At 40.8% G+C, this 18,155-nt stretch overlaps 1 protein-coding gene across 1 annotated transcript in view; it reads right to left on the reverse strand.

Moving 5' to 3' along the window:
• Positions 1 to 18,155, reverse strand: part of NUP155 (nucleoporin 155) — an 80,013-nt gene that overhangs the window by 13,190 nt on the left and 48,668 nt on the right. The window contains exons 18-22 of the mRNA XM_017853177.1: positions 13,370 to 13,467; positions 7,905 to 8,035; positions 4,405 to 4,596; positions 2,918 to 3,056; positions 1,109 to 1,244 (exon numbers count right to left, since the gene is read on the reverse strand). Coding sequence (XP_017708666.1) covers positions 1,109 to 1,244; positions 2,918 to 3,056; positions 4,405 to 4,596; positions 7,905 to 8,035; positions 13,370 to 13,467 — 696 coding nt within the window. The remainder of the gene's footprint in view (positions 1 to 1,108; positions 1,245 to 2,917; positions 3,057 to 4,404; positions 4,597 to 7,904; positions 8,036 to 13,369; positions 13,468 to 18,155) is intronic.

Below are 18,155 nucleotides of genomic sequence, written 5' to 3' on the forward strand. Positions count from 1 at the left end.
AGGTTGCAGTGAGCTGAGATTGTGCCACTCCACTCTAGCCTAGGCAACAAGAGTGAAAATTCTGTCTCAAAAAAATAAATACATGAATAAAATAAAATGAAATACTAATCATTATCCAGAACCAAAAATTTGAGAAGAAAAAAAATAGCTAGTTTTGTTTTCAAACAAGTAATCCTATTTAAAAACACATTAGTAAGTCTCAGAAGAATCACAGAGGTAAGTTAAAAAACACTCATAAGCATTTAAGAATTCTCATCAGAATACATTTTACCTCTAGGTTAAGAATAATAACCTATGAGCAGGGCGCGGTGGCTCACGCCCGTAATCTCAACACTTTGGCAGGCTGAGGCAGGTGGATCACTTGAGGTCAGGAGTTTGAAACAAGCATGGCCAACATGGTGAAACCCCGTCTCCACTAAAAATACAAAAACTAGCCGGGCATGGTGGTGTGTGTCTGTAATCCCAGCTACTCAGAAGACTGAGGCCAGAAAATCGCTTGAACCCAGGAGGACGAGGTTGTAGTGAGCTAAGATCGTGCCACTATACCCCAGCCTGGATGACTCAAAAAAAAAAAAAAAAAGTTATAACCTATAACCTTAACCTATTAATATTCAGGCCTTTGATAAAACAAGAAGTCACTTTTAAGTAAAAGCAAAAGGATAATTCAATATTATAAGGGTTACACTTGAAATATTATTTCCCTAATACTGTCAATTAAACCTTTACACAAGGAGGCCAGACACGGTGGCTGATGGCTGTAATCCTAGCACTCTGCAAGACTGAGGTGGGTGGATCAATTGAGGTTAGGAGTTGAAGACCAGCCTGGTCAAAATGGTGAAACCCTGTCTCTACTAAAAATACAAAATTAGCCAGGCGTGGTGGTGCGCACCTGTAATCCCAGCTACATGGGAGGCTGAGGCACGAGAATACCTTGAACTTGGGAGGCAGAGGTTGCAGCGAGCCAAGATTACACCACTGCACTCCAGCCCAGATGACAGGGCAAGACTCTGTCTCAAAAATATATATATAAATCAAAAAACAAAAAACTTTACGCAAAGAAAAGTCTGTATCCATAAATATGACAATCTGCTAAGGTAATGGAATATACCTTTCTTGGAAGGCCTGAAGTCCAACTATATCTTCTTCTGGTTCTCCATGTTTATAGAAATGAAGTCCAAGACCTTGAGGATCTTTTTTCTCTGCAGCCGTAAGAGAAAGTTCCACCACACCCTCATAAAATCTCACTGATGGGAAAGAAAAGAATGAAGGCCTATGACTTACTACTAAGTTGGATACATTTTTCCTTAGCTGCCACATAAAAATAATGGTCAAGGTTATGTCTCTACTGTACAATAGTGACCCTGCTAACATAAAATATTTCTGATAGGTCTTCAGAAGAAAAAAGTCTTAACATGTCTAAAAGGCATCTGTTAAATACATTTCTTCATTGGGGGCCGGGTGTGTAATCCCAGCACTTTGCGAGGCTGAGGCAGGCAGATCACGAGGTCAGGAGTTCGAGACCAGGCTGACCAGCACGGTGAAACCCCGCCTCTACCAAAAATACAAAAATTAGCCGGGCGTGGTGGCACATGCCGGTAATCCCAGCTATTCAAAAGGCTGAGGCAGGAGAATCACTTGAACCAGGGAGGCACAGGTTGCAGTGAGCCGAGATTGCACCACTGCACTCCAGCCTGGGCGACACAGTGAGACTCTGTCAAAAAAAAAAAAAACCAAAACCAAAACATATATATATATATATATTTCTTCACTGGAAAAAAAAGATCATATTTCAAACAACAAAAAGGAAAGTTTTAGATCCCTACGGGAGGAGGGAAAAATACCTTGGGATTAAATATAATATCTGTGCAAACAGTTAGAGCCTTTACATTATGTTAGATTTGATTTAAAGTAATTTTTTAAAAGTAAGCCGATTATACCTTAAAACTCAATAAAATTTTAAATACCTGAAAAATAAATGTAATCCAGAGCAATCTAAAACATACAGTAATTGAACTGGACAAGAACTGAAATTCTAATGCTAAAAAGTTACATATTTCAGCCAGGTGCAGTGGCTCACATCTGTAATCCTAGCACTTTGAGAGGCTGAGATGGGTGTATCACCTGAGGTCGGGAGTTCTAGACCAGCCAGGCCAACACGGTGAAACCCTATCTCTACTAAAAATACAAAAATTAGCTGGGTATTGGCCGGGCACGGTGGCTCACACCTGTAATCCCAGCACTTTGGGAGGCTGAGGTGGGAGGATCATGAGGTCAGGAGATCGAGACCATCCTGGCTAACACGGTGAAACCCTGTCTCTACTAAAAATACAAAAAACTAGCCAGGCTTGGTGGCAGGCACCTGTAGTCCCAGCTACTTGGGAGGCTAAGACAGGAGAATGGCGTGAACCTGGGAGGCAGAGCTTGCAGTGAGCTGAGATCATGCCACTGTACTTCAGTCTCGGCGACAGAGAGAGACTCCATCTCAAAAAAAAAAGTAAAAAAAAAATAAATAAATAAAAATTATCTGGGCATGGTGGTGGGTGCCTGTAATCCCAGCTACCAGGGAGGCTGAGGCAGGAGAATTGTTGGAAACTGGGAGGCGGAGGCTGCAGGGAGCTGAGATCGTGCCACTGTACTCCAGCCTGGCTGACGGAGAGAGACTCCGTCTCAAAAAACAAACAAACAAACAAAACTTATACATTTCAAAAGATAAAAAGACCAGCTTCTGCAGGTCAGTGTAGTCATCAAATATTGCAACACAATGATACGACATTCCTATGTCCTTTCACTCGGCCTCTGATGTTGAAAGAAGATTTGCGTCTGGAAAGTGGCTTTTCATCATTAGCTCGCTTCATTCATACACTATCATTTATCTTCTGAGTTGAGTAAAAGATACAAGAAACATTTTATTTCTCACCTTGTCTATACTGAGCACAAACATTGGAAAGGTCCACTTGATTGCTAATTTTTTGATATTCCTTTAATGATTCCCTTAACATTCTTTCTTTTTCAGTCTTATTTTGAACTTGTCGGGAACGCTGGAGAAGCTCATTTGCCTAGAAGAGGAGATAACAAGAACTTAAAAATATATAAAACCAAGCAGACAGATGATGCTGTCAACTAAGTTTTAGTCTACGTCTAAATTTATATATGATTATTACTATTAAAAATGAAAACAACTCTACAAACTTACTTCTTAATTTTAGGCAGAAAATATTTTGACCAAAAATTCCTAGCTATTCTTAATTCCTCTCACAAATATGTTAAGCAAGAGAGCTTTTGTCTGGTAATTATCTTGCCTAGTCAATACATTATTGGGCAGCAGGCAGTCCATGCGATACTCATTTATTTATTTTTTCCACCTGTAGGAAAGGATCAATAAAAATGCCCCCATTAACTCTAATTCACCAAAAGATTTACTTGAAGTTTTAGTACTTTTCCTTAACTTCTAAGGAGATAAATTATTCCCTAAATGTTCTTAATTTGTAAATTTAGTGATTTTCTTAATTTCTCACCTTTGACTTTTTAATATGGCCTAGAAACACTATCAAAGATTCTTTATGGGCCAGGAGCAGAGGCTTATGTCTATAATCCCAACACTTTGCAAGGCCGAGGCAGGCAGAGGTCAGGAGTTCAAGACCACCCTAGACAACATGGTGAAACCGTGTCTCTACCAAAAATATAAAAAATTAGCTGGGTGTGGTGGTGCACACCTGTAATCCCAGCTATTTGGAAGGCTGAGGCAGGAGAATCACTTGAACCTGGGAGGTGGAGGTTGCAGTGAGCTGAGATCGTGCCACTGCACTCCAGCCTGGGTGACAGGGCAAGACTCTGTCTTATAAATAAATAAATAAATAAATAAAAATATATAAAAAAATAGAAGATTCTTCATGAAAAACTTAAAGGAAGGCCGGGCATAGTGGCTCACACTTATAATCCCAGCACTATGGGAGGCTGAGGCAGGAGGATCCGCTTGAAGCGAAGAGTTCAAGACTAGCCTGTGCAACAAATTGGAACGCATCTCTATAAAAAAGAAAAAATTTGGCTGGGTGCAGTGGTGCACACCTGTAGTCCCCAGCTACATGAGAGGACTGCTTGAGTCTAGGACTTAGACCCTGCTGTGAGCTATGATCACAGCACTGCACTATAGCCTAAGCAACAGAGTGAAACTCTGTGTCAAATAAATAAACAAAAATATTTTTAAAAAGAAAAGCTAAGCTTAAAAGAGTATACACAGGTTTTAAGAAGCCACATATTCCAACCCCTTTCTTAGATGAGGATCCTGAGGCTAGGAGAGGTTAAGAGATCTAACTGACTGAGGTCCTATATTAAGTGAAACAAGATGGTTCATCGTACATGATACCTCTTATAACTAGCAATGAAATAGATAATAAAGTATCATACCTTAGAACAAATGGCATCATCAGTACTATACAGAAGTGGGCAGATATCCTGCAAATGTAAACTAATGCCATCAACAGCGGCATTATCTCTGATGTAGCAGTTGATAAGAGAAGCAATTAATGCCCCTGTGAGTTCTTTGTCCCTGATTACAAGATCTTTAAAGGTGGTGATCTTCAGCTGCTCTTGAAGTTCCTAGGAGCATAAAACTTTTCTATCACAATTATAAAAATACCATATTACTAAACATAATGAAATTATTGTAATAACTTAAAATAACCTAAACACTGATAGACTCTGTAATTGAAAAGCGAAAATATACTAATTAGTAGAAATAAATTTTTGCAAACTTACATAAAATCATACAGAGTTGGAAAAGAACGTACAGTAGATCTAGTCCAAAACTCTCACTTTCCAAATGAGAAAAGTAAAGCTTAAGTAGAGCCAAAACTAGAGCCAGATCTCCTCGCTTTGGTTATAAAATGGAAAAAACAATCACTTGGCTACATTTGAAAATCTTGGGCTTACATTTTACTTCTTCCTAAATCTGTTAGAATTCCATTATTCTAGACCTTATAATATTGGAGTTTAATCTGTATTGTGAACAAATCTGCTTGTCCAAATGAAGCTCTAAAGTATTGATTTATACTATAGTAAAAGATTCTGTTAGTGATGTGACTGCTATCTCTTTTTTCTAAATGCAAGGAAATATCGAAACTATGTTAAAATTCTTGAACAAATCTTCAATTTGCATTCATTGAGCACACAATTGGTGATGTAAGGAAGAGAGCTTTGAAGATGGATCACAAAAACATACCCAGGATAAAAACCTACCTACAATATATTTATCACTCAATAAATACTCAAAATTATTCCACTTGGTATGAAAACGCTAACAGTTTCATAATTAAATATATTAGCTTGAATTTTTAAAAAGAAAAAACAGTATCTATTCATCGGACACTAGTGGAAAGAATTAGGAGATTGCCTTCTAACGTTGAAAATGGTATACAAGAGTCAAAATTAAGCGTTTCAGAGTAATGAAATATCCATATAGGACAGGATTTTTTTTTTTTTACAGAATTGCAGCTAGTAACTGGGGAAGGAATCACAGATTTAAAATATCATTTTGGCCGGGCACAGTGGCTCATGCCTGTAATCCCAGCACTTTGGGAGGCCAAGGTGGGTAGATGACCTGAGGTCAGGAGTTCAACACCAGCCTGGCCAACATGGCGAAACCTTGTCTCTACTAAAAATACAAAAATCAGTCAGGCATGGTGGCACATGCCTGTAGTCCCAGCTACTCGGGAAGCTGAGGCAGGAGAATTGCTTATACCCAGGAGGTGGAGGTTGCAGTGATCTGAGATCGCTCCACAGCACTCCAGCCTGGGTGACAGAATGAGACACTGTCTCAAAAAAATAAAAAACAAACAAATAAATATTCCCCTTTTGTAATCCTAAATGAAATAATAAATTCCAGCAATATTATCAATGGATGATTAAAGTCTGATGGAGAATTCCACAATGGCAGTACTAGGCTTAACTACTTGAATCCAGCAATCCATCTCAGTATCACTAAAAGGACAATGAAACCTTTTGTGTCTTCTAACGGTCTGATGAACAAACCACTACCTATGAAGTATTCTATTCTTCCTCAAAAAAGGAGCTGAACCGAATCAAGCTTATATATTAAACTTTCATTTCAAAGAAAATGCAGGAGATAGAGGAAGAAGTTCACTACAAAGAGGATTAAAAAAAAAAAAAGCCTTAGAATGTCCTTACAATGCTGGACATTCTACTGGATTGATGATTGGATTTCTACAAGGCAAAAGCCAGGAAAAGAAAAAGAAGGAAAGACTGCTTCAGATTGAAACAGATGAAAGATAAACAATAAATTCCACGAGCAAACCAACTAAACTGTTTAGATCCTGATTTGAAAGAACCAATCTGTAAAAAGACATTTTTCAGACAGATTTTGCTATCAAATATTGATACTTAATACTGGTAACTATCCAACCTAGGAGATACGGTGAAACCCCATCTCTACAAAAAAAAAAAAAAAAAACACAAAAATTAGCTAGGCATAGTGGTGTGTGCCTATAGTACCAGCTACTCGGGAGGCTAAAGTAGGAGAATCACTGGAGCCCAGGGAGGTCAAGGGTGCAGTGAGCTGTGATCGTGCCACTGCACTCCAGACAGAGCAAGACAATGTCTCAAGAAAAACTGGTAACTGTGATAATGACATTGTTGTTATTCAAGGAACTATTTTTTTTAAGAAACACAATATCTTGAAAATGCTGAATGAGTCAAATGTATGTGGGAGTTACAGTTTTTGCTCTACTTCTGTATACGTTTAGAAATGTTCACAATTAAATAAAAGGTAGGAATAAATTTCCTCTATATATTCTAACAGCAGTTGCCGGGCACGGTAGGTCACGCCTATAATCCTAGCATTTTGGGATGCCGAGGCGGGTGGATTACCTGAGCTCAGGAGTTCGAGATCAGCCTGGGCAACACGGTGAAACCCCGTCTCTACTAAAATACAAAAAATTAGCTGGGCATGGGTGGCGTGCACCTGTAATCCCAGCTACTTGGGAGGCTGAGGCAGGAGAATTGCTAGAACCTGGGAGGCGGAGGTTGCAGTGAGCCGAGATCGCACAACTGCACTTCGGCCTGGGCAACACAGCGAGACTCCATCTCTAAAATAACAACAACAAAAAAAATACATACATAAAATGAAGTAGGAGTGGTTTGTGTGTGTGTGTGAGAGAGAGAGAGACAGGGTCTCACTCTGTCACCCAGGCTGGGGTGCAGTGGCACAATCACGGCTAACTGGTGCCTCAACCTCCCAGGCTCAAGTGCTCCTCCCGCTTCAGCTTCCCAAGTAGTGGGAATTGGGAATGTCACTTCCCAATTGCCTGAAGTGAAATCTTTTCACTTAGTTGAGCCTCTAATGAGAAAACAAAACTAATAAATTACTATAAAATAACATCCTGTGATGGCACATGCCTGTAGTCCAGGATAGTGCTGAACTCCTAGGCTTAAGTGATCCTCCTGCCTCAGCCTCCCAAAGTGCTGGAATCGCAGGCGTGAGGCACGGTGCCCAGTCAAGAGTATTTATTTTAGGTTGTTGGGTCCTTTGAAATTATATGCAAAAGTCTGTGTGTCCATGTTGATATGCATTTCTTTAAGGGTAGTGAGAGATAGCTTTTATCAGATTCTCAGAAGAACCTGTAGCTCAAATAAAGGTTACAGTCCACTGTTTTAAAAAATGTTTGTAAAGTATGATTTCATTCACATACCCACAAGTAAAAACTTGTGACTTTGAAAAAAATAGGTCCCCCAAGTTAGTAAGGTTTTGTGCGATCTTCCTATAACATACTAACTTCATTATTAACGTAAATGCTTCCCAAAATAATCTCCTCCAAAGCCAAAATACTCATCCAAAAAAATCCAAACATAGTATTAATGGTAAAATCATAAAAAAATTAAAAAAAACTTACCTTCTGAAGTTCTGCCACAATGACAGTGAATTGATGTTCACAAAGAAGTTTCCATAAAGCCAGAGCCTGATATGATTTTCGAACCAACTGCTGAATTGCCTGAAGTGAAATCTTTTCACTTAGTTGAGCCTCTAATGAGAAAACAAAACTAATAAATTATTATAAAAGAACATAGGTTAAGATGCTTTATTTCAAATAAAACCATAGTTAAGGTTGAAATCCCCATTGTTTTCCTCCCAGCCCCCATTAGAGGCAACTATGATAATCAGTAGTATTTATGTTTTTATCTTCTCTCTGTGTCTGTATATATACATGCTTCTGTGTTTGTGTAGGTACACATAAACCATGAAAATATTGCTGCATGGCCGGGCAGAGGCTCACGCCTGTACTCCCAGCACTTTGGGAGGCCGAGGCAGGTGGATCATGAGGTCAGGAGATCGAGACCATCCTGGCTAACACGGTGAAACCCCAACTCTATTAAAAATATAAAAAATTAGCCAGGGAGGATGGCAGGCGCCTGCAGTCCCAGCTACTTGGGGGGCTGAGGCAGGAGAATGGCGTGAACCCGGGAGGCGGAGCCTGCAGTGAGCCGAGATTGCGCCACTGCACTCCAGCCTGGGCAACAGAGCAAGACTCCATCTCAAAAAAAAAAAAAGAAAAAAAAATTGCTGTATTTTTAACAAATACACCATCGCTTTTTCTACTCAGTTATATGTTCACAGGCTATCTACACCGATAAATATAAATCTAGTACATTTATTTTCACTACTGAGTGTTCCATCATGTAAGTATACCACAATTTGGCCCATTTTTCACTTGGAGGACATTACACTGTTTCTAGTATTTTGAAAATAAAACAATGATGCAATAAATATTCTTAAAGAATATCTCCTAGAAAGCACAGTCGAGTTAGTCTAGGACTGAGTTTCTCAAACCCTAGATCAACATGCATTGGCGAGTCATGAAATCAGTTTAGTCAGTGATGATAGCTTTTCGCTCACCCCTCAAATATAGAAAGTAGAAAAGAATTCAAAAAAGAAAGAAATATCAGAGTATAAAACAGGTAGAACTACTTCAGGAAAATCTATTCTGGTTTGTATGTATGCTTTTAAACATCTGAATCATAATGTAAGATATATTTCCTTTTTTTTTCCCCTGAGATGGAGTCTTGCTCTGTTGCCCAGGCTGGAGTACAGTGGTATGATCTCAGCTCACTGCAACCTCTGCCTCCTGGGTTCGAGCAATTTACCTGCCTCAGCTTCCCGAGTAGCTGGGATTACAGGCACTCACCACCACGCCCACCTAATTTTGGTATTTTTTTGTAGAGGCAGGATTTCACCATGTTGGCCAGGCTGGTCTCAAACTCCTGACCTCAAATGATCTGCCTGCCTTGGCCTCCCAAAGTGCTAGGATTAAAGGCGTGAGCCGCTATACCTGGCCATGTAAGATATATTTCTTACTGTGGGAGAAAGTTTGAAAAAAACTCCTTTAAGGATATATACCTAGAAGTGAAACTATCAGCTTTCAGAATATATGTTTAGCTTTTACCGGATATGATCAAATTGCTCTCCAAAGCAGTTGTTTCAGTATAAACTGCCAGCAATTCAAATGCTCCTATTTGTACAAATCCTCACCAATGTTTAGTGATGTAATCTCAAAGCCATGACTGAAATATCATTAACTGCTCAGAAAAAAAATTTGCAAAATGGTGGCTGGGCACAGTGGCTCTTGACTGTAATCCTAGCACTTTGGAAAGTCGAGGTGGGCAGATCACTTGAGGCCATGAGTTTGAGACCAGCTTGGCCAACATGGCAGAACCCCACCTCTACTAAAAATCCAAAAATTAGCCAGGCGTGGTGGCACACGCCTGTAATCCCAGTTACTCAGGTGGCTGAGCCACGATTATTGCTTGAACGCAGGAGGTGGAGGTTGCAGTGAGCCAAGATGGCACCATTGTACTCCAGCCTGGGCAATATAGCAAGACTCTGTCTCAAAACAAAACAAAACAGAACAGAACAGAAACAAAATTGGAGGATAGGCAAACAATTTCAACATTTTTTAAAAAAGAGAAAAAATTTAAGGCTGGGCACAGTGGCTCACGCCTGTAATCCCAGCACTTTGGGTGGCCGAAGCGGGCGGATCACAAGGTCAGTGGATCAAGACCATCCTGGCTAACACAGTAAAACCCCGTCGCTACTAAAAATACAAAAAATTAGCTGGGTGTGGTGGCAGGTGCCTGTAGTCCCAGCTACTTGGGAGGCTGAGGCAGGAGAATGGCGTGAACCTGGGAGGCAGAGCCTGGACGACAGAGTGAGACTCCATCTCAAAAAAAAGAAAAGAGAGAGAAAAAATTTAAAAGTAAAAAAGAATTTACAAAATGATGAATAGAAACCTAGGGTCCTGAGTAGGGAAGAAATTAGCTTGGGACAAAAGTAAATGGTTGAGTGTTGAGAAAGTTCTATTGGCCAGGCGTGATGGCTCACGCAAGTAATCGCAGCATTTTGGGAGGCCGAGTTGGGCGGATGACCTGAGGTCATGAGTTCAAGACTGGCCTGGCCAAAGTGGCAAAACCCCGTCTCTACTAAAAACACAAAAACTAGATAGGCATGGTGGCACATGCCCGTGATTCCAGCTACTTGAGAGGCTGAGGCAGGAGAATCGCTTGAACCTGGGAAGCAGAGGTTGTGGTGAGCCAAGATTGCGCCACTACACTCCAGCCTCGGCGAAAAAGCGAGACTCCATCTCAAAACAAACAAACAAACCAGAAAGTTCTATCACGGCCAGAAAAAGTAACGCTAACCCTAACAATGGAAGGCAAAAGAACTTAGAAAAAATTAAATGGCACAAGTTCATGCAATAACTTATTCTTCTTCTAATTTGTATCTGGAATAACTGAAGATTACGAGAACTTTTCAGTTGCCTTATTCTTTCCTTGTTACTAGTTATAATTGATAAAAGCACAACAAAATATTTGACTCATATTTTTAGCTCTATAAAAAGGTATATTACTAATCATTAGGGAAACGTAAATCGAAATCCCAATGAGATGCCATTCCATATTCATTAGGATGGCTATATATAAAAGGACAGAAAAATGACAAATGTTGGCAAAGATGTGAAGAAACTGGAACCTCTGTGCATTGCTACTAGAAGTATAAAATGCTGTAGCTGGCCAGGCGCAGTGGCTCACACCTGTAATCCTAGCACTTTGGGAGGCCGAGGTGGGTGGATTACCTGAGGTCAGGAGTTCAAGACCAGCCTGGCCAACATGGTGAAACCCTCTCTATACTAAAAATATAAAAATTAGCTGGGTGTGGTGGCCTGTAACCGCAGCTACTCGGGAGGCTGAGGCAGAACTGCTTGAACCTGAGAGGTGGAGGTTTCAGTGAGCCGAGATTGCACCACTGCACTCCAGCCTGGGCGACAATAGTGAAACTCCGTATCAAAAAGAAATAAAGATAAACATAAACATAAAATGCAGTAGCTGCTATGAAACAGTATGGCGGTTCATCAAAAAATCAGTAATAGAATTACTGTATGATATAGCAATTCCACTTCTGGGTATATACCCAAAAGAACTGAAACCAGAGACTTTAATTCCTATTTGTTCACCCATGTTAATGGCAGGATTGTTCACAATAGCCAAAAAACAGAAGAAACTCAGCGTCCATCAACAAACGAATGGATAAAGGAAGTGTAGTATGTGTGCACATATGCACATACACACAATAGAAATTACTCAATCTTAAAAAGGAAGGAAGTTCTGACACATGTTACAACATGGATGAACCTTGAGGACAGTTTAAAGCTAAGTGACATAAGCCTGTCACAAAATGAAAAGCTTGGTTTCATTCTAATAGGGTACCCAGAGTGGTAAAATTCAGAGACAGAAAGTAGAATGGTGGTTGCCAGGGACCTGGGATAGGGGAAAAAAATGGGGGTTTATTATTTCATGGGGACAGAGTGACTTTTGTTGTTTTTTAAGACAGAGTCTTGTTCTTGTTGCCCAGGCCAGAGTGCAATGGCACAAATTCAGCTCATTGCAACCTCCACCTGCTGGGTTCAAGTGATTCTCCTGCCTCAGCCTCCAGAGTAGCTGGGATTACAGGAGCCCGCCACCATGCCTGGCTGATTTTTGTATTTTTGATAGTGACGGGGTTTCACCATGTTGGCCAGGCTGGTCTGGGAACTCCGGACCTCTGGTGATCCACCTGCCATGGCCTCCCAAAGTGCTGGGATTACAGGCGAGAGCCACCGTGCCCAGCCCAGAGTGACATTTTGGGGAAGATGACAAAAGTTCTGGAGATGGATATTGGTAATGGGGACATAAAATGAATATACTGAATGCCACTGAACTGTACACTTAAAATAGTAAAACGGGCCAGGCGCAGTGGTTTATGCCTGTAATCCCAGCACTTTGGGAGGCTGAGGCGGGCGGATCACAAGGTCAAGAGATTGAGATCATCCTGCTTAACACGTTGAAACCCTGTCTCTACTAAAAAATACAAAAAAAAAAAAAAAAAAAACACTCGCTGGGCGTGGTGGTAGCCACCTGTAGTCCCAGCTACTCAGAAGGCTGAGGCAGGAGAATGGAGTGAACCTGGGAGGCGGAGCTTGCAGTAAGCCAAGATTGTGCCACTGCACTCCAGCCTGGGTGACAGAGTGAGACTCTGTCTCAAAAAAAAAAAGTAAAAGTGGGGCCGGGTGCGGTGGCTCACATCTGTAATCCTAGCACTTTGGGAGGCCAAGGTGGGTGGATCACCAGAAGTTGGAAGTTTGAGACCAGCCTGACCAACGTGGAGAAACCCCGTCCCTACTGAAAATACAAAATTAGCCCAGCGTGGTGGCACATGCCTCTAATCTCTGCTACTCGGGAGGCTGAGGCAGGAGAATTGCTTGAACCCGGGAGCGGAGGTTGCAGTGAGCCAAGATCGCGCCATTGCACTCCAGCCTGGGAAGCAAGAGTGAAATTCTGTCTCAAAAACATAAATAAATAAAAAGTAAAAATGGTAAATTTTATGGTATATACATATTTCACCACAATAAAAAAAAATCGTAAAGAAACAGGTGTGTATCATGCTTTCTGGTGCAGGAAGGAACAAAAATGTATATGCTAAAAGAGGAAATATACAACATCCATATTATCCTACTTTCTCAATCACACTTTTTTTATTTTTATTTTTGAGGTGGGGTCTCACTCTGTCACCCAGGCTGGAGTGCAGTGGCATGATCTCAGCTCACTGAAACCTCTACCCCCAGGAACAGGTGATTCTCCCAACTCAGCCTTCCAAAGTGGTGGTATTACAGGTGTGAGCCACCACCCCAGACCCAATTACACTGATATTTTAATTACAAATATTTGTGTACAAAGTACATTTTACCAAGAAAAGTCTATTGTTTTCTATTCAAGTAACAAAATTTTATTGAGGTCATGTACGCTTAACTGATGAGAAGCAGTAATTTACCATGAAACTTCCTCTGAAGCTCCTGTTGCATTTGCTGGGGATTTCCGTTTTCAGGACGCATGAATCCTATCAGCCTCTGCTGCACTTTAGCAGTAGTACTGAAACAGAAATTGCAGAATGTGTGTTTATAACAGCTTTATTGAGATATAACACATACTTACACAGTACAATTCATTTAATATGTATAATTTTTAAAAATAATTCATAAGGTAGGGCAACCATCACCAGAAGGGCTGGTTGCCATGAAAAAAAAAAAAAAATTGACGAATAAGAAAGAATTCTTGGAATTAAAAATTTGATGGGCAAAAAAATCTATGAGACAGACTAAACAGATGCTACTTAAAATGACTGAGATTAAATCAATTAAATGACTAAGAACATCAGCTATAAATTTTCCTGTAGAAAAAAAAGATCAAGCAAAAAGAGGGGGTAAAGGAGAGAAAGGAAGGAAGGAAATTATGGAAGAGAAGAAACAAGCTAGATACAAGAGAGTAATATGATTCTCCAAAGAGAATGGGACAGAAGAAATATAGATTGAGTATCCCTAATAAAAAAAATCTAACATCTGAAATGCTCCCAAATCTAAAACGTTTTGCACATCAGCATGATGCTCAAAGGAAATGCTCACTGGAGCATTCTGGATTTCACATTTTCGGAATAGGGATGCTCAACCTAAGTATAATGCAAATACTTAAAAATCCAAAACACCGGGAAAGCCAAAACACTTCTGGTTCCAAACAGTTCGGATAAGGGATACTCAATGTGTACCACGATACATAAAAAACAGGAGAAAAAAACTGATTAAAGCCAAGACGTTCATTCTAAAGGCTCACTGAGAGCTGTAAAGAAGATATACCTAAAGACATCATGTTGTGATTTTTGAATTTTGGTAATAAAAAGAAAAAAGCACAAAAAAATTTCAAAGTCAACACTAAGTCACTTACAAAGGAAAGAGAATCATACAGGTAATGTATTTTTTCATCTACAACATTAAACTTTGGCAAGAAAATGGTGCAAAATGTATACGAAGATCTGAGAAATGGTCTATGATCTTAAAATTCCACATTCATTGGGCAATAAAAACGAACAAAACATGAATACATACTACAACATAAATCTCAAACATGAGCCCCAAAAACACAGTAAGTGAAAGAAGCCAGACTCCAAGACCACACAGTATGATTCTGTTTATATGACATGTCAAGAATAGGCACATCTACAGAAATACAGCAGATCAGTAAGTGTGTGGGACCAAGAAGTGGGAATGGAAAGTGACTGCTAATTGACATGAGGTATGTCTCCTAGATAATGGAAGTGTGCTAAAATTGGACTGTGGTAATGGATGCACAAGTCTATGAATTTACTAAAAGACACCAAACTGAATATTCAAAATGAGTAAATTTAGTGGTATGTAAAGTAGATCTCAAAAATCTGTTTAAAAAATTTCCATACTCAATGAAACTAATGTTACAGAATTCGAGGGGCTGGTCAAAATTAGGACATATAATTGATTAATTATTGATATAATTCTATTGTTAAAGAGGGAAAATGATATGATCATCTCTGTAAAATGCAGTAAATACATTTGACAAACTCACTTGCTGAATATGTTAAGCATATTCAATAAGGGCTGAGTGCAGATGGCTCATGCCTATAATCCCAGCATTTTCTGAGGCCAAGACAGGAGGATCGCCTAAGCCCAGGAGTGCAAGATCAACATGGGCAACACAGTCAGACCTTGTCTCTACAAAATATGAAATAAAAAAATTAGCTGAGCATGGTGGCATGTGCCTGTAGTCCCAGCTACTCAGGAGGCTGAGGTGGGAGGATCACTTGAAGCTGGGAGGTCAAAGTTGTGGTGAGCCGTGATCGTGCCACTGCACTCCAGCCTGGGCAACAGAGTGAGACCCATCTCAAAAAACAAAACCAAAAAACACCTCAGTAAGGGAGGATGCAGTGGGTCATGCCTGTAATCCCAGCACTTTGGGCGGCTAAGGAGGGAGCACCACTTGAGGCCAAGAGTTTGAGACCAGCCTGAGCAACACAGTGAGACCCTATCTCTGAGAAAAATAAGAAAAAATCAGCCAGTTGTGGCAGCACACGCCTGTAGCCCCAACTACTCAGGCGGCTGAGTTTGAAGTTGCAGGGAACAATGATCACACCACTGCACTCCAGCCTCAGTGACAGAGCAAGATTGCCTGAAAAAGAAAAAAAAAAAAACAGAGAGAAAAGACAGAGAGAAATTAGTGGCTGGGCGCAGTGGCACACGCTTGTAATCCCAGCACTTTGCGAGGCCGAGGCGGGTGGATAACCTGAGGTTGGGAGATTGAGACCAGCCTGACCAACATGGAGAAACCCCGTCTCTACTAAAAATACAAAATTAGCTGGGCGTTGTGGCTCATGCCTGTAATCCCAGCTACTCGGGAGGCGGAGGCAGGAGAATTGCTTGAACCCAGGAGGCGGAGGTTGCAGCAAGCCGAGGATCACACCATCGCAGTCCAGCCTGGGCAATAAGAGTGAAACTCCGTCTCGTCTCAAAAAAAAGAGACAGAGAGAGATTACTTTGTGCAGACAGAAGAAAGCAAGTAGAGCTAGAAAAGAAAAGATGGAAAAGATGAAACTATCTCTATCTGCAGATGACAGAACTGCATATGTGAAAATTCAAGAAACATCAAAATTCAAAAACATCCTGCTAAAAACTGTAAAGAGAAATGAGTAATTAAGAGAAATCAGAAGATTAGAAAATTTACATATAATTGCAGATGTAATGGTAAAATTCAATTAACAAAAGACCACAATGTTGGAAAAAAAAACAAACAAACTAAAAACATCTGACAACGAAAATTCCAGATAATTTGGAGGGAGAGCTATGGCAGAAGGCAAGGAAAGGAAATAATAGATTTTGTTAAATTATTAATGGTGACTGAGATGTCTGTCTGTTAGAATTTAAAACTAGTAGAGGAAGAAAAATTGTATGTAGAACTTCTTAATTAGTGTTTAAGTAAAGAGAGGCCCGATCAATCCAATACAATAAGGAAATGGCAAAGGGAAGACAATAAACAAAAAGCACAAATTCAGGATGGAGAGAAAAAAATCAAACATTTAACTAGGTCAGATGCAGTGGCTCACACGTAATCCCAGTACTCTGGGAAGCTGAAGCAGGTGGATTATCTGAGGTCAAGAGTTCAAGATCAGCCTGGCCAACATGGCAAAACCCTGTCTCTACTACAAATACAAAAATTAGCCAGGCATAGTGGTGTGGGGCTGTAATCTCAGCTACTTGGAAGGCTGAGGCAGGAGAATCACTTGAGTCAGGGAGGTGGATGTTGCAGTGAGCTGAGATTGCACCACTACACTGCAGCCTGGGCGACAGAGCAAGACTCTGTCTCCAAAAAAACCAAACCAAAACAATAAACCACATTTGACTAATCCCAATAAAATGGGAAGGAGGTAAGTTCTCCTACTTAAAAGATAAAGACAGGCTGGGTGTGGTGGCTCACCCCTGTAATCCCAGCACTTTGGGAGGCACTTTGGGAGCCTGAGGCAGGCGGATCATGAGGTCAAGAGATGGAGACCATCCTGGCCAACATGGTGAAACCCCATCTCTAATAAAAATACAAAAATTAGCCAGGCATGGTGGTACATGCATGTAATCCCAGCTACTCGGAAGGCTGAGGCAGGAGAATTGCTTAAACCCAGGAGGCGGAGGTTGCAGTGAGCTGAGATCGCACCATTGTGCTCCAGCCTGGGCGATAGAGCAAGACTCTGTCTCGGGGGGGAAACCCCCCCCCCAAAAAACCATATATATATATACACACACACACAAAGTGTGAACAATGTTACATAAAAGTGTACTTACTTAGACTCTATTTTTGCTTTTAAAGAAGTATATATTTATGTATGCTTTATTATTTGTTTTTGTTTTTTTTTTTTTTGAGACAGAGTTTCGCTCTTGTTGCACAGGTTGGAGTGCAATGGCTCTATCTCGGCTCACCGCAACCTCCGCCTCCCAGGTTTAAGGAAATTCTCCTGCCTCAGCCTCCCTAGTAGCAGGGATTACAGGCATGTGCCACCATGCCCGGCTAGTTTTGTATTTTAGCAGAGACGGGGTTTCTCCACGTTGGTCAGGCTGGTCTCGAACTCAGATGATCCGCCCGCCTCAGCCTCCCAAAGTGCTGGGATTACAGGCATGAGCCACCGCGCCCGGCCTATTTATATGTTTTTGTAGTGACAAGGTCACCTATATTGCCCAGGCTGGTCTCGCACTCCCGGCTTCAAGCAATCCTCCTGCCTTGGCTTTCCAAAGTGTTGGGATTATAGATGTGAGCCACTCTGCCCAGTCTATATATGCTTTAAAAAGATTATACTCTAATAACCCGTTAACAATTGTAAGGAGTGATGTGACTTCCTGAATGCAATGTGATTATTATTTTTTCAACAAAAAGTCCGTATTATTTCAGAGGCTAAAAAATATCCATTCTTGGCCGCGCATGGTGGCTCACGCCTGTAATCCCAGCACTTTGGGAGGTCGAGGTGGGCAGATCACGAGGTCAGGAGATGGAGCCCATCCTGGCTAACATGGTGAAACCCCATCTCTACTAAAATACAAAAAATGTGCCAGACGGTGTGGCAGGCACCTGTAGTCTCAGCTACTCAGGAGGCTGAGGCAGGAGAATGGCGTGAACTTGGGAGGCGGAGCTTACAGTAAGTGGAGACCACACCACTGCACTCCAGCCTGGGTGACATAGCGAGACTCCATCTCAAAAAAAAAAAAAAAAAAAAAAAA

Source organism: Rhinopithecus bieti, unplaced genomic scaffold (assembly GCF_001698545.2).
Source record: "Rhinopithecus bieti isolate Rb0 unplaced genomic scaffold, ASM169854v2 scaffold_34818, whole genome shotgun sequence".
Taxonomy (NCBI): domain Eukaryota; kingdom Metazoa; phylum Chordata; class Mammalia; order Primates; family Cercopithecidae; genus Rhinopithecus; species Rhinopithecus bieti.